The sequence below is a fragment of the Quercus lobata genome, chromosome 10, assembly GCF_001633185.2.
Source record: "Quercus lobata isolate SW786 chromosome 10, ValleyOak3.0 Primary Assembly, whole genome shotgun sequence".
In the NCBI taxonomy this organism is placed as follows: domain Eukaryota; kingdom Viridiplantae; phylum Streptophyta; class Magnoliopsida; order Fagales; family Fagaceae; genus Quercus; species Quercus lobata.
In genome coordinates, this window is record NC_044913.1 from 38,299,220 (window position 1) to 38,316,654 (window position 17,435).

Below are 17,435 nucleotides of genomic sequence, written 5' to 3' on the forward strand. Positions count from 1 at the left end.
AAAGTGAAGTATCCGTCAGGAGGCCAAATCAAAGAAATAATAGGGAACCAAGGAATGGCAAGGCAATGCATGGTGTCGGCAATCTCACGACGACCAAATAGTAAACCTTTTACTTCAGCCGAGAACGGCTTATATCAATCAATGACCCCGGTCCCAACTGCGGGTGGTGGAGGACCAGCCATGGAGGTGAGCTGTGAGGAGCTGGAGAAAGTACTCGTCAGATCAGACCCTGAGAGGTTTTTTCAGATCGGCTCGGAATTACCACCACAGGAGAAGTCAACACTAATTGATTTTCTTCGACGGAATGCGGACGTATTCGCTTGGGACCCCTATGAGGCCCCCGGGGTTGACTCAGATCTCATATGCCATCACCTTAATGTTAACCCGGCTATAACCCCTAAGAAGCAACCTCCTCAGCGGCCGTCAAAAGAACATGCAGACGCTGTGAGAGAAGAGGTCGCAAAATTAAAGAAAGCTGGGGCCATCAAGGAAGTATTCTACCTCGAATGGTTAGCCAACACAGTCGTGGTAAAAAAGAAGAGCGGGAAATGGCGAGTCTGCGTAGACTTTACGGACTTAAACAAGGCCTGCCTGAAGGATCCTTTCCCAATGCCATGGATAGACCGATTGGTAGATGCGACTGTCGGACATCCCCGAATGAGTTTTTTGGACGCTTTCCAGGGCTACCATCAAATATCCCTAGCTGCCGAAGACCAAGAAAAAACTGCTTTTGTCACTCCAATTGGAAACTATAATTATAAGGTGATGCCCTCCGGCTTGAAGAATGCCGGGTCGACTTATCAAAGGATGATGACTAGGATGTTTGAACAGCAGATGGGTAAGAGCGTTGAAGTGTATATAGATGACATGGTAGTAAAGAGCAAATTGGTGGCCGACCACATCAGAGACCTCAGTGAAGTCTTTCAAATTCTGAGGAAGACAAGCTACGACTGAACGCATCCAAATGTTCATTTGGGGTGGGATCAGGAAAATTCTTGGGCTATATGGTAACCCACAGAGGAATAGAAGTTAACCCTGACCAGATAAGAGCCATTCATAGCCTGCAGCCTCCTCGGAATCCCAAAGAGGTTCAGAAGCTTACCGGCATGATAGCTGCTTTAAACCGTTTCATCTCCCACTCAGCGAACATATGCAGGCCTTTCTTCCTCCTATTACACAAGTGGAAAGGTTTCGAGTGGACTGAGGAGTGTGCTTTAGCTTTCCAACAGCTCAAGGAATACCTCGCCCGACCACCGATCATGTCCAGTCCCAATGCCGACGAGGTGTTGTTCGCATACATCGCAGTAGCCTCTCATGCGGTGAGCTTAGTGCTAATCCGAGAAGACAACGGCACGTAGCGACCCGTGTATTACGTGAGCAAATCACTGCAGGAGGCAGAGACCCAGTATCTCCCCCTCGAAAAAGCTATCTTGGCCATTGTACAAGCCACGCGGAAGCTCCCCCACTATTTTCAGGCACATACAGTAGTTGTCCTAACTCAACTTCCGTTGAAATCCGTCCTCCGCAACGCCGACTACACAGGTAGAATTGCTAAATGGAGAACGATCCTTGGCGCCTTCGACATTAGATACATGCCTCGCACCGCCATAAAAGGTCAAGTCCTCGCCGATCTAGTAGCTGAATTTGCGAAACCCACCCTAGAAGGAATGGAAATGTCGGGATCACCAAGTGCTGATGAGAAATTGATCAGCACAATCTCTCAGCATGAACACAATTGGTGGAAAGCACACATCGACAGTGCAGCGAACCAAAGGGGCTCAGGGGTGGGGCTCGTTCTAGTTTCTCCCGAAGGGATAACCATAGAAAAGTCGTTGAGGCTCGGATTCTCAGCCACAAATAACAAAAACGAGTATGAGGCGCTATTAGAGGGGATGTCAGTGATCATGAAATTGGGTGGAAAATTCGTAAATATGTTCTCGGATTCGAGACTTATCGTGGGACAAGTAAACGGGGAGTTGGAGGCGAAGGATGAAAGAATGCAGGAGTACCTGGCTCGGGCCAAACACTTGCAGGCCCATTTCTATCACTTCCGTTTAACACACTTACCCAGGAGTGGGAACACCCATGCTGATTCTCTCGCAACGCTGGCCACCTCCTCGGCTCAGCCCCTTCCGCGGGTTATTTTAGTTGAAGATCTCTGCCGCCCAACAACAGAGAAGGCCACCGGAATTCGGGTACACAACATCGGGACAGGACCTAGCTGGATGGACCCTCTAGTGTTGTTCTTAAAGCACGACACCTTGCCAGACGATAAGGTTGAGGCCGACAAAATCAGGAGGAAAGCTTCTCGATTCTGGCTGTCCGAGGACTCCAAACTTTACCGACGCTCGTTCTCGGGGCCATACCTGCTGTGTGTGCACCCAGAGGCTACAGAACTCATCCTGGAGGAGTTACATGAGGGGATATGTGGAAGCCATACGGGGGGTAGGTCCTTGTTCCACAGGGCCATGACGCTGGGTTACTGGTGGCCGAGCATGCATAAAGAGGCTCTGGAATATGTGAAGAAGTGCGACTAGTGTCAAAGGTTCGCCCCAAACATACACCAGCCGGGCGGAGAACTTAACCCGCTGTCTAGCCCTTGGCTATTCGCACAATGGGGCCTAGACATACTAGAACCATTCCCCAAAGCGACAAGAAACAAGAAATTTCTTCTCGTTGTCACCGATTACTTCATAAAGTGGGTCGAAGCCGAGGCATTGGCAAACATTAGGGACGTCGATGTCAAAAAGTTTGTTTGGAAAAATATTATCACTAGGTTCGGGACCCCGCACATCCTGATCTCGGACAACGGCCTCCATTTCGACAGCAAAGCCTTCAGAAAATACTGTAATGAGTTGGGAATTATCAATCGATACTCCACACCGGCCTACCCACAGGGTAATGGACAGGCGGAAGCCATCAATAAAACCATAGTGAATGGGCTCAAAAAGAGGTTGGACGATGCGAAAGTGAGATGGGTTGAAGAGTTAGCCCACGTCTTGTGGACATACCGCACCACGCCTCGCAAGTCCACGGGAGAAACCCCATTTTCAATGACCTACGGCGCCGAGGCAGTCATCCCATTGGAGATAAACTTCCAAACACAGAGGACTACTGCCTTTAGCCCCATTGCTAATGACAAACTTCTGGAAAAAAGCTTGGACCTCCTCGAAGAGAAGAGGGAAAATGCAATGGTCCACTTAACGTACTATCAGCAAAAGCTCAAACAGGGTTACGACGCCAAAGTGAAGTCAAGGCCATTGGCGCCTGGGGATCTAGTACTGAAGAAGGTCCTGGGCACCGCGAGGAACCCTGCATGGGGTAAGCTTGGACCAAACTGGGAAGGCCCATACCGTATCACTTCCGTAGCCAGCATAGGAGCTTACTTTTTAGAAGATTTGGATGAACATATAGTGCCACGCCCCTGGAATGTAAATACTGAAAAGGTACTGTTATTAATGAAAGACACCATTCTTGACGCCATATTACTGTACAACTACTTGGACAAAGTGTTAAATAGAACCCAAGTCCTGCCTAACTCCTCGAACCACAGACTTGGGGGAAATTAACCTCACAGTAATTTTCACTAAGTGTTAAACAGAACTCAAGTCCTGCCTGGCTCCTCGGACCACAGACTTGGGGGAAATTAACCTCCCAACAGTTTTCACTAAGTGTTAAACAGAACCCAAGTCCTGCATGGATCCTCGGACCACAAACCTGTGGGAAATTAACCTCCCAGCAATTTTCACAAAGTGTTAAACAGAACCCAAGTCCTGCCTGGCTCTTCGGACCACAGACTTGGGGGAAATTAACCTCGCAGCAATTTTCACTAAATGTTAAACAGAACCCAAGTCCTGCCTAGCTCCTTGGACCATATACTTGGGGGAAATTAACCTCCCAGTAGTTTTCACAAAGTGTTAAACAGAACCCAAGTCCTGCTTGGCTCCTCGGACCACAGACTTGGAGGAAATTAACCTCCCAGCAGTTTTCACTAAGTGTTAAACAGAACCCAAGTCCTGCCTGGATCCTCAGACCACAGACTTGGGGGAAATTAACCTCCCAGCAATTTTCACAAAGTGTTAAACAGAAGCCAAGTCCTGCTTGGCTCCTAGGACCACAGACTTGGGGGAAATTAACCTCGCAGCAATTTTCACAAAGTGTTAAACAGAACCCAAGTCCTGCCTGGATCCCCGGACTACAGACTTAGGGGATATTAACCTCACAGCAATTTCCACAAAGTATTAAACAGAACCCAAGTCCTGCTTGACTCCTCGGACCACAGACTTGGGGGAAATTAACCTCGCAGCAATTTTCACTAAGTGTTAAACAGAACTCAAGTCCTACATGGCTCCTCAGACCACAGACTTGGGGGAAATTAGCCTCGCTGCCATTTTTTCTAATTATCGACTACCATTTTTTACACATTCATTCACTTGTGCTTGGTTTTCAACAGTTAATGGCAGAATAGACATCCGTTTATGATGAAAACAGAAGAGAAAGTAAAACAACAAGAATAAAAGGAAACGACACCTTTCATTAAAATCCCCAAAAGCGATCCTTTTACAACCATTAAATAGAAAAAAATATAAAGGATCTAACAAGTAAAATCCTACGCTACTTTCCTAAATCTGATCCCTGAGCATGCCCGGGTTGGTCGTCTGCTAGCTGGGGCCCCGAAACAACCTCCCTGATCAAAAAACTGTCCTTGGGCAACTTGTCCTTCACGGCCGGCTGCGCATCCTCAGCCTCAGGCATAGCGGAGTCCGAGGCTAAAGCCTTCGTTGGGAGAGGCTCTTCAGGCGCGACCACGTCAGGGATCTCACGAACGTCCTCAGGAAAAAAGATATTCTCAACTTTCCTAAGATCGGAATCCGCTGGGACTGTCGCCCGGTCCAAGGCTACACCCCAAGACAGGGTAATGTATTCCCTGCATACAGCAGCCACCCTCGGCCAGCCTGACCTCAGTGTCCTTGACCCCGCGATCATAAGAGGCTGCCACTGCTTTCTCGGCCGCCTCCCTGGCCAGACGGGCCTCTCCCTTGACCTTCGCAAGCTCGGCCTTGAGATCTAAAACCGCCTGCTTCTCTGTCACGAGATTTTCCTCGGACTAGCGGAGCTGTAGGCGCAGATCCTCAACCTGCTTAGTAGTGTTTTTAAGGCCGGCTTCCGCGCTCGCACGGCCCTTCTTTGCCTCTTTTACTTCATTGCTCAGACCATCATTTGCCTTCCTGAGGTCGCCAGCAGTCCTCTCGGTAGCACAGCGGGACTAAGCCTCGTTGTGAAGGTCCTCACGTGCCTTTTTGGCCCATTCTTCAGCAACGAAGATTTGCTGAGTGACCTGCGCCAGAAAAGTAAAGGCTTAATTAAAGAGAATGATGAATAAATAGATACGTAACAAGAGAAAGAGATAGGAAAAGTTCTCACTTACCATAGCCATGTCCCTCTTCAGCGACATGAAGAGGTCTGGTTGCCGAGTATCCCGTAGCCCCTTCATATCGCGAGGCAAGAGAAGAGGCTGTTGCAGGGCCTCGGCCAAGAATGATGCCTGCCCTCGCTGGGATTCCCATAGGGTCGCATCCCAAGAAATTGGAGCGCCGTCCAGTTCGAGCCGTGGCGACCAGATTCGTTGTTCCCTCCGAATAGCCGCCTCGTCTCGGCTGTCAATGGACCTGGTCCTCTTCTCTTTGGGCTCTTTGGTCTCTTTGCCTTTCTTCTGAGGCTTTTCTTTTTCTTGGCCAACCTCGCCCTCCTCCAATTCCCCCACAGGCCTCTTTCGCCTCAAATTGGGCATAGGCTGTAGTGCCGCATCCGATGTGGGAGGAGGAGGAGGAGAAGCCTTGGAGGTCGGCTGTTCCTTCGGGACATCCTTGGAGGACTGCCCTTTGTTCCTATTGGAAATGAGGCCCCTGAGACCAGACCTTTGTTTCAGGTCCATTCCTTCTTCTTCAAGCTCTTGGCTGGTATCAACTTGTGCAATTGTTAAACCAAGATCAGGGGCTGCTGAGGCGCGGTCTAAATCAGAATCAGAATCCGAGAGCTCTACTGGCCTGGTCGACACCTCTCCCTCCTTGGCGAAGTGGAACTGGTCTATCTGATCCTCCAAAGACAAGTGCGAGGAACCGGCTTCTTCCTCTGGGACAACCACTGCGGGAAAAGCACGCTGAGCAGGCAGCTGGATGGGAGGCAAATCTCTCGAAGCGAGAAAACCTGGTACGGAGACGTCGATCCGTACCAATCGTGGACTACCAGCCCTGATTGCTTGGCCGGCCTCCACTAGAGCACGAGTAAGGGGCTCGTAGTCCAAAATCAGAGGTGCAGCTCGCAATTACCCGTCTGCACTCACGTAAATCTCAGACCTTAGAAGGAAATTGAGTGCTTGGACGTTGACCAAACTTAGCCGAGGAGTCGTATGCACCTTGTCTACAAACCCCAAAAAGAGGGTTATGTTAATCCGAGGGGGCAAACAAGCAAAGTCAAAATTGAAACGAAGAAAAAGAAAGATCAAAACTAAGATTCCTTCCAAGGGATCTAACTCTATGGTGTCCCACCTGGTTTTCCTGCCCTGACTGGGCAGTGAATACCGTTGTGCCATTGTCCGGAGATGATCAAAAGGTCGTCCTTCAAGCCTTTGTTGGACTTGGGAAGGCAGGATATCAACCTCACCTCATTGGACCTGGACTTCAAGTAATATGAGTCGCCGAGGCTGTGCAATTCATATAGATGAACCACGTCATGCCATGTAAGGCCGAGGTTCATCTGATTGTTCAAGACCTCTACGCACCCCAGAATCCGGAACATATTCGCGACGCATTGGTGAGGGGCCAACCTATGACCACGCAAATAATCCCTAGTTATCCTTCCCATAGGGATAGTCATTCCTCCTTCCACAAAGGCTATCACTGGAATGGCAACCTGCCCCGTTCTCCTCTTGATTAAGACCTCCTCCAGAGAACAATACTCTAGACCTACATCCGGCAGAATACGATATTTAGCCCTGAAGCCTTCCATACCGGCCGGGGAATTACCAATTTGTCAAGCTTACCCATCCCCCTAATCCTAGGTGACGTGAAGACGATTTACTTAAGGAATAACACCGGAAAAAGCAATGGAAAAGGAATGTGCACTTACGGGTGAGGAACTTGCAGGAAATCTTCAAGGGGACGACTGCAAAGGCTTGAACACTTCGAAAGGGAAAGTATTGGAGTGCTCTGAGCGCTTGAGTGCTTGTCCAAAAATGAGAAGGAAATGCCTTTGAAAATCTTATGTATTCGGGAGAAGCTGGACGGACATACTCCCGCCTAGAGAAACGGAAATGATCCCAACCGTTGATTTAACATCCAACCATCGGATTAAAAGATATAAAACCGCTAAAAGCAATAATTAGCGCCTCATGGGTCATTAAACACCTCCGTCATTAATGAGTCACGTGAAAAGCATACCGCTGCACGGGTGAAGCAGGAATCCACGATAAATAGTCCTATGAATGTCAAAATCCCGCCTTTCCTCCTCAGACAAGAAAGGAGCCGGAATTTTGAGGGGCTATTGTAGGGGTAAAATTCCCAAAGTCAACAATGGGCCTTAGGCCCCACACGGAGCCCAACCACGACCCAAAGGTAAAGCTCACGGCCCAATCCTGTGGAGCCCAGTTTGTTTTAAAAGACGTTCGAGGAGGAATGTCTCCTCGGACACACAAATATGGGCCCAATGTGCGCCCCCTCCACAGTGAAGAACCATCCTAGACAAACGTGGGTAGTAGGATGAGCCACACACAGCAGGAAGGAGGAAAAAGTAAGACGTCCAGAGAAGAAGCTACAACTGCCGCATTAAATGCAAGGAAGCTACTTTTTCAGCCGCATTAATGTGGAGAAGACAGGCGAACAGTGTTACATTGGCCAGTGCAACTCACAGAAAGATAAGGTGGATATCCAATGGGACAGGCACTCAAGTGAAGGTCCAGATGGTTAACAAGTGTAAGGTCCTTATTAAATTAAGGAGGCTATATAAGAGAAGGAGATCCCCATGCAGAGGGGATTGGGGAATTGAGGAAAAAGAGAGAGAGAGAGAGGTGAAAGAATTCTGTAGTCTGTAGCCAGAGCAAGAGATGCACTTATACATCTCCTCGGACCGATATCCTATGAACTTAAATGGAATGTTATCACGTTCAGTCTGTTGCATGGCATACATCTAACTGATGTTCACTTCGTCCAGCCCTAGTTCTGTAACCCACTCTCTACAAATTCATTGTCTAGGGACTTTTGGGCCAGAACCACTTACTTGTTGGGCCTGGGCCCCAAAAACCGCCCCTACAAGTCTAATTGGCAAATAAACAAAAAAATTTGTGATTGCAAAAGTAATTTCCAGAGTGTTTTGGCAAGGAATTGGGCCTTGATTTGAGCTAGATTGCTTATAGTATGAATGTTTCTATGCATAGTGACTAACACCAAGTCTGGTATCTGTCTATTTGTTACTATTTCTTAAATTAAGTGTTTACATCAATTAACAACGGCCTTATACACCATTGTTTCAAGGTTTCTATTGAGTGCAAGGGGTGGCTTGATGCATTTAGGGGCCTAAGGTGAAAAATAAATTAAGGCCTTTTTATATATTTAAAAATGACTTTTTTTTTTTATAAATAATTTAAATTTTGCTTAAACTCTATTCCCTTGTTTTATATGCAAAATTACTAATTAACATGAACCACCTAGATTTTTTTTTTTTTTTTTTAAGAAAGTCTATAGATACAAAAAATTTGACAAAACTTTTCACACTTGTTGATGTGATAGATTAATAGTGGTAAGTAAAAATGTGATGTTAGTAGTAGACCCAGATGAGAACTAATAAAAATTTGCAAACTCATGAACTGTTGTGAAAATGTTGTGAAATTTTTTATGTATGGCTCTTTTTTTTAGAAGTGCTATATTCACAATATTTTCATAACAAATTCTAGGTGTTAAGTTGTTATTGGTTTTAATTTGAACCCACCATTAAATTACTTTTTAAACCACCAATAATATCCAGTGACAGCCTTTTACTTAGAATTTCATGTTGTGAATGAAGAATTTCTTTTTTGAAAAAAAATATTATTTTATTTATTGACTAATATTTGTACTTAATTAATACTATTACAAAAAAGAAAAAAGAAAAAAAAAAAAAGCCTATTAGTTAAAATTAGGAAACCTTTTCTTAGTTGAGCCGCCTGTGAGTGCAATAACCATTTTTTTTTTTTCAAACAACTATGAAGCATTAACGTTTCTGCAGAGCCAACATAACACCAATAAAACTTTCTTTTGCTTTTGATAAGTAATAATGAAAAGCATTTTCGTCCTCAAGGGGTTTAAACCTCTTTACCTTGATTGCCATAATCTTGGTGGCATTTAACATAATAGCCCCATAGCATATTTAGCACATGGCAATAAACAATTCGGTTGTGTAGAGGGATTTTATTGGTACTTGGTAGAGTCTTTTCTCCCTTGTTGTTGTTCTATATTTAATAGGAAGAATGGTAACGTACTGTAACATGTGTTTTGCCCCCAACATTTTTTTACTTCAAGTGATAGGAAGGAAAAATGGAAAGATAGAGAACGGAGGAACGAAAATGCCTCTTTATTTAGAGGGAAATGGATTGGATGATGATCCACTTTTTTTTTTTGGAATCAAGATGAATATGTCATTAATTCAAGCTTAGCACAAAGAGTAGAGTTGTCACCTGATTTAGTTTCAAGAATGGCTTGACCTCTATGTAGAGATCTAATTTGTATAACCAGAAAAATGTTTGGCATTAGGGTATTATGAATAAAACGTGTTAGGCACCAAGCACTGCCTAATCCATAGATCATCATTTGTTGGGAAAAACAGCCCATCAATATATATATATATATAGCTAAAGCTAAGAGAAAATCTAATTAGATTTCCAATTGGAATTCAATTTAGGAGATGCTATTGGACCAATCTATTCTTAATATTTTGTGTTGTATTTGTAGAATTTCAAGTACAATGATTGTGAATTGATATTGTATATGTAGCATTCAATAATGATTTTCAAAATTATATACATAGTAGCAATGTAATGAGCAATTTGTCGTAACTAATATCATAAAAATTGCAAGGAAAACTCATTTTAGTACCTCTAAAGCTGACATCAATAGCACTACTTTAATTTATCATTTCTATGCATAAGCATGGGTTACATACTAGTTAATATAACACACAACAGAATTATATCATTTTACCCTCTGTGCTAAGTCAATGAATATTTCAAATAAATTAGCTAAGCACAATAACCAATAAAAATAAAAATTTCAGCAGCAACCCACAATCAAGACCTCAAATTTTTACGTAGAAAACCCTTCAATGAAAAGGGAAAAACCACATGCCCTAGTCCAGTAAAATCTTTCACTATAGAAAATGGGTTTGCTACAATATTCTCAAGAACAAATGCTAGAGGCTACCAAAGAAAAAGAAAAATCACTCTTGAATTACAAAAAGTTATTCATTACAGTAGGCAATAAGGTGGATACCAACAGTAACAAGAAGAAAAGATCTCACCAAGTGGCTAGCATTCGAGCGAGCAACAACACCGGTCAATATGAAGCTCCCTTCATTAGGAACGACATACTAAACTTCATCAAAATCGGAACTAAAATGAGCTTCCAATTTTGGCAAGAAACTAGTTGGTTTTGTAGAAAAAAATTTCTGAAATCTTCTTCTCTCTCATACACAGCAACTTTAGTATTGCAAAATTTTCAATATAGATAGTGCAACTGTAAGGAGAATATAAGTGTTAATATTATTAGAAAATATGAAAACATAAGAGGAAGTAATAATTCAAATGAAGTCCAAAAAAAAAAAAAAAAAAAAAATTTACTTTCTGAATTTTCTGAGAAATATTTGATGTGCTAATAGAAATTTAACCATCATGGAAGAACTACAATAAAATAGAGCTAAAAGTTGAAGATGCACAAAATCTATGCAGTAAAATATGAATTAATGGTTTGAAACAAAACTCTTTGGATATCATTAAGACATTAACCAAAGAATATGGTAAATATCTAAATACAGAAAGAAAAAAAAAAATGGCAAAGATGAGAACAAATCACGAACAGTTAGCAGACTTCAAAGTAAAACACCAAACAGAAGGAAATAGAGCGAACATACCAGTTTAAATGATTTGGACCTTTACATAGGATGTATCAAATGTTTATCTCAATCGTTTGAACATGTGGCAATCTTAAACCTTTTGGGCTAAACTACATGACCTCTGATTGGGACAATCAAAGATCATTGGTAATTGTAATTTAGTGACGCAGTGAGCCACTTACACCATAAGCAGATATTGTGGCTTCTTGCAAATGTATAAATCATGAATGAATGATAGGTTCTCCAGTTACTGTTCGGGTCTATGATTAAATAGGAGGTTGTGTTCTTCAAGCAAAGGAAATGGGGGAATTAGATGAAGCTCATATGCAATTGATGCTAGAGACAGCATGATCATCATCGAACATTATTCACAGTGCATGAAATGAAATCTCATGTTGAGTCGAGTGAGCTCTAAACTTAGTTCCTTGAAATTTTGGTATTTGATATTTCAAATTTTTATTTTTATAGTAAGCTTGAATGTTTGGCTTAACTTATTTTATTGTTAATGAGCTAATTTTTTTGTCTTATATAAATTTGCAAATGAGTTGGCCATAATTTGGGAGAAAACTTGGTGCCCAATTATATAGACGACTCATATGGTAATTGTTGTTGATTCTACAAATTTGAAAATGGTGTATTTGCTTATAGTGCCATATGATGTGTGTGTGTCTATATATATATATATATATATATATATATATTTACAATGGTTTGAAGAAGAGATAAAAGAGGAGGGTTGTGCTAAATTGATGTCTGGCATAAAATTTAGTCACTTGTCATGCATGGATCCTGCCTTTAAGCATCCAAACCCTTTTAGGAGGCAAACTCAATTCCTTCAGTTGCCATCACCATCTTCAAATAAAGTATTTTCTACAGTAGCACCACCGTGAGTAGTTCATAAAATTCTACAGTAGCACCTGTATATTATTATATTTCCTCTCCACTCCTAGCTCCAGAAGTACATAATGGAAAGAAAAGGTAGGCATATCCTACATTCGATTGCCTTGCACAGCCATCTTAAGCAAATGAACCAAATTATATAAGTTTACTAATATGTAGAGAAAATTGCATGACTTGTAAACAACTTGAAGTGAAAAAACCTTATTATGTCAAATGTGATATGGAATGGTTATATATTTCTTATGTTTAAAAGAATCAAGTATGCTTTTATTTATTTTTTTTAGCATCCCAGCCAAAAGAAAGTAGGGAAAAACAAACAAAAAAACCTAGAATCAGTAGCTTTTAATCCTTGTTTAAACCATTTTAAATATCCCACCAATTAATGCTAATTTGACAATGTAAATTTATATTGGCATTTCTCAATGCACCTACACTTGCGTTTTAGCATTCTGCTAGAGGAATGTTGTTTACTGACAATAGTTTAATATTATTACAAGTCCCTATTTAAGAGAGCTCTCTAAATTGATACATTTAGTCAGGTTAAGAGTGCCTCTTTCCATGCTTCTCATTTATAGTTCTGCGTCATTACTTAGCCACTAACATCTTTATAGAAATTTCAGGAGGAAAAGATTGATGGCTCCCTCGAGTTTCTTATCTTGCTAGCGACGAATTGTGGGATGGTCACAACTCACAAATGAGCTTTGCCATGCTTTCTGATTTTGTAATTTTTTTTTAAAAAATTCCCTTTGAGATCCTTGTGTATTGCGGAAAGCCAAAATCGGATATTGTCTTAATTCAAAAACTGTTCATTGCACTCTACTTCTTTGCTAACGTAATGGAGATTAATCTAGCATTTTTATTATTTACTGAAAGAAAATGGGTTATTTTTTGCTTCATCAATTTTTGAATGGGTGTCAAGTGTTTTCTTGACTTTCAAATTAATGAAACGTGTGGGTACTCCTAACCTTTCAACTCTCTGATTCTTTCCCATTTTCTTAGAGGTTGTTGCTATGGTTAAACCAATCCAGGAGCTGGAATAGGTAGGGGAGAGGTTGATGCAACAAGTATATCAAAGAGGTAGAGCAGAATCAAGTGGTTCCTCTCACAGAAGATGTGGAAACACCCTTCCTTGGCTTGGTGCTAAAGTTTTCTACGAGAGTGGAAGATTTTTTTTGATAAGAACAAGAGTGGAAGATGAAGTGCAATAAAATCAAGTGGTTCATGATGGTAGGAAACCTTAGTGTTGTTTAGATGAAGTTTAGATCTATAGACAAACTCGTTAGGTTGCTAATGTGTATTACATACTATCAACTTCTAGCATAGTGCTTTTAAGAGCTCTTTGAACCATGGATGTGTCTACCTATATTTGGTAGCGGTACTTTGTCAAGGTTTTCTAAATTTCATGTATTGGCATTTCTTCTTTTATGGGATTTATGGGTTTACAAAATAGATTATTATGGGTTTTTTAGGACTTTTTTTTTACTACATATATTGCTAATTTAAAGGGATTTAAATGCTATTTTGGAGTGGTTTGTTTCCCACTAAACTGTTAATTTTTACACTAATATAGACTATGAGATAAAAACTAAAAGTTAACACTGAATCAAGGAAACCTAGCGTTCAAGTGAAGAAGAGGAAGAACAAAACAGGAGTGTAAAGAAGTTTAAAGATAACAGTGGAGAGAAACCTTTCTTCTAGCCTCGTAGCCAGGTCAATTATGAAGATAGCTTGGTGGGGGACATTCTAGGAGCTTATGCACAAGCATTCAAGTTTGATAGTGATGCAGTAGCAGATGAACTCAAACACAAAGCTGGAGGAGTTATCTAAAGGCATGGCTGATGTGACATTGTCTAAGTAGACCAAATCTAGGATCAGAGCACCATGGTCCAAGGCTTTGATAGTGAAAGTGTACGGTAGAATGGTAGGATTCAATTACCTCACTTTCAAGATCAATGTTTTATGGAAGCCTATGGCCAAAATGGATTGTGTGGACTTGGGGAAGGACTTCTTTCTAATTGAATTTAGTGATGATGGTGATTATGATAAGGTTTTATGTGGTGGACCACGGTTTGTTGGCGAGCATTTTTTAGCCATTAAGCCATGGGGGCCCTATTTTAAAGCTTTAGAGGCCACCTTTTCTTCAGTGGCAAATTGGGTCAGACTCCTAGAGCTCCCCATAGAATTTTATGATACAACTATTCTAAGGCAGATTGGCAGTGCAATTGGTCTAGTCCTGAGGACTGATTCATTCATAGCCTCTAGTTCAAGAGGAAGCTATGCTAGATTATGCATACAAATTAATCTGGAAAAGCCACTTATTAACATAGTAAGAGTGAGGCACTTGAAGCAAAAGTTCATGTATAAGGGGATTGGGTCTCTGTGTTTCTGCTGTGGCCGGCTTGGTCATAAGCAAGAAAATTGTTGCTATAATATTAGGCCGAATGAGAAGGAAAGGGTTGAAGATGAAGTAGCAAGCCCCACCCCAAAGGTTAGTTAGGAGGAACTGTTAGGACATATGTGTTTCACATGTTAGGAACATAAGTCACTATTTTATGTAATTGGCTAATCCTTTGACAAAACGCACTTTACTTGTATTTGGATAGATCTAGGATGTGTTTAATACTTTAAGAAATAAGGTTTCAAGTTCAAGTGTTAAAGTCATGCAAGTCTGTCTAAGAACCAAGTTAGAAAGTGTTGTTGATTAAAGCTCGACAGCTAGCATCTATCGAGATTTAAAGAGAGCTGTTTCAGCCCGAGGCTCGACAGTTGCTCGACAGATAGGTATCTGTCAAGGTTTATGAAAAATAGATTTTTCAGTTCTGTTTTCATCCAATTCATGAATGTATGTTTGGGCTTTCTTTTCTCACAATCCTAAATATATATAAGGATTATTTTAAGGGACGTAAAAGGTTACGAAAGTTGCACAATTGCACAAGTGTGAAGAAGAGTGTGACTGGAAACCTAGTTTGCCCTAGTTCTTCTTTCTCTTCAAGAAGCTGCTGTGTTTTGTACACCTTAGGGTTTTGTGACCAAGCAACTTCATGATCTTCATTGTCTAGATGAACTGAAGAACTTTGTAGCCAACATCCTTCTCTAGTTGGTGATCAAGTCACGTACAGGGATCCACGCAATTGGTTAGTCACATACTAGGAGCCATGCATTCAAAAGGAGAGATTGTCACTATAGAACAATTCCAATTGGGTATTAGGGTAAGGGTTCAACTGTAGGTTGGTATAAGGTATTGGGATTCTTTTACTTGTAACTGCTTGCTTTGATAATAGTGGATTCTCGGGAGTGGTGACCTTAAAATCACTCGGTGGAGTTTTTGCCGTGTAGGTTTTCCCCATTCGTAAACAAATCACCGTGTCAATTTATTTTCCGCTGCATACTTAGTTTAATTGGTGATTTATTTGTGTTACCACATACATTGCATGTTAATTTGATTAATTAATAAACTTGGCTAATTAATCAATTAATTCATCACAAGGGGTCAATACGTTTTTGGCCTATCAGGAATAAAAATCTGGTCCTAACTTTGGTGCATGGATGTTGGTTACAAGGAAAAAGAATTTAGTTTGAAATGGATGAGGTCATGGCACAAACCAAAGCAACGAGCATAGGGATAAGTTAGCCAAGGGCAATTCAGGCCATTCAAGTTATTTGAATAAGGAAGTGGGGTCCAATACTACTGACAAAATATCTGATACACATAGAAAAGCTCCCAATGCTGAGCTAGAAGGGAGAAAACATACTGACTTGTCCAAGGAAGGGGAGATTCACATGCAAAAGGAGTTTGAAGGCAATCTTAAGAGCTTGATGGACATTTGCACAGTTCCCTCGAGCAGTAGGAAGGATGGGAGTGATATGACCTCTAACCATTTCCCTAAGCCTTCTCGAAGCAAGAAATTTGCTAGAACAAAAAATACTCAAGACTTCAAGAGATCTAGTTCAAGCTCAGTAAGTAAAGCTACTCCTTTCCTTAGAGCAACAAAAAGTATTTCCAGACCAGAGGATGGAACCTTTCTCACAAGCACCAATGGCTCTCCTTCGTTCAGGATGGGCAATATGGCACAACAATCTGATAATACCAATCTTAAACGAAACAATTGCACAAATCTAAGCCTCCCTCCCCTACTGACATGATAGGCTGGTTCGAGAAGGAGCTTCAGATAGCATGGAAGCATCTATTCCCAATTACACCATCTAGCCTCAGAACTGGAAATCTTGTGCAGGATCATCTAGCATGGGATCAACACCTAACCCGTAGTGGAAGTTTCTCATCGACACACCCTTGATAACAGAGGAAGGGGCATAGATATTGAACAGGCAAAGAAAGCCATTGGTAGTGCCACACTTGGACGAATCAGGGTGGCTGGTCCAAGAGAGGAAAGTAATAGACTTCAGGGGGACAGTCTCATCTCACATGGGAAATTTCCCAACGATGAAGTTGTTTCAGATCCTGACCCCAGTTTAAAAATGAGATCTTTTGCTATGTTGCAGGGAAGACATAATGAGAATTTTGAAATACATGATAGTGTGGAAGCCGGATTGGGTGGCATCCAAGGACTAAGGAGATTGGGATAGAGCATGATGGAGACAGTACTAATGATGCCTAATCAAGTGGAGGATCTGTGTGAAAGTTGGGTCAAAATGAATATTCTCTTATGGAATTGTAGAGATGCATTGAATGCTGATTTCGCGAGGAGAGTGCTTGAAATGATGGTGAATTATCAAGCTTCTATTATGGTGATCACAGAAACTAGGATTGGTCGAGACAAAGCTAAAAGAATTATTGAGGATTTGCCTTTTGATGGTTTCTTTGCCGCTGATACCATTGGGTATGTGTAGATATTGCATTTTGTACCACTTGTGATTTGAGCCCCCATTCCCCAATGATGCTCAAACTATAAGGCCCAAGGCCAGTTTGGAGCCCAATCAGATGCCAAAATTGTTGGGTTTTTTTGGTGTTTTGTTGCTGGGATATTCATATTTGCTAATTTTATTTCTGGGTATGAAAAATTTCTAGGATTTGTTGGATGTTTTGTACAGAATAGTTTGTTAGATCTTGGCATCCGTTCAGATAGCAAGAAAATTCCCAAGAAAATGCTGTGATTAACAAGAAAATTACATGTATATTATGTGATTTGTGATTTTGGGTTTGTACTAATTTTTGGGTTTATGATTTTGGGTAGGGCCCATGGAGCCCAACGGGCCGGGTTTGGGTGCAACAAAAAAAAAACTCGTTTATTAAACGGGCCAGGTTTGGGTAACAGGTACAGGCCTGCGAGTCGGGTCTAGGCATAAAGAAACTTGACCCATTGCCATTCCTATCCAAGATCAAAGCAATATTGGAGATGCCTCCGCCCAAAAATGAGAAGGAGATAAGGGGTCTCTTAGGT

General features: G+C 41.7%; 1 protein-coding gene across 1 annotated transcript; it reads left to right on the plus strand.

Moving 5' to 3' along the window:
- The first annotated feature begins 13,954 nt into the window (after positions 1-13,954).
- LOC115964714 lies at positions 13,955-16,620 on the plus strand. Its single transcript, XM_031083974.1, has 2 exons — positions 13,955-14,524; positions 16,537-16,620. Exons 1-2 carry the CDS (start codon positions 13,955-13,957, stop codon positions 16,618-16,620), a joined length of 654 nt encoding a protein of 217 aa, XP_030939834.1.
- Positions 16,621-17,435: the final 815 nt, after the last annotated feature.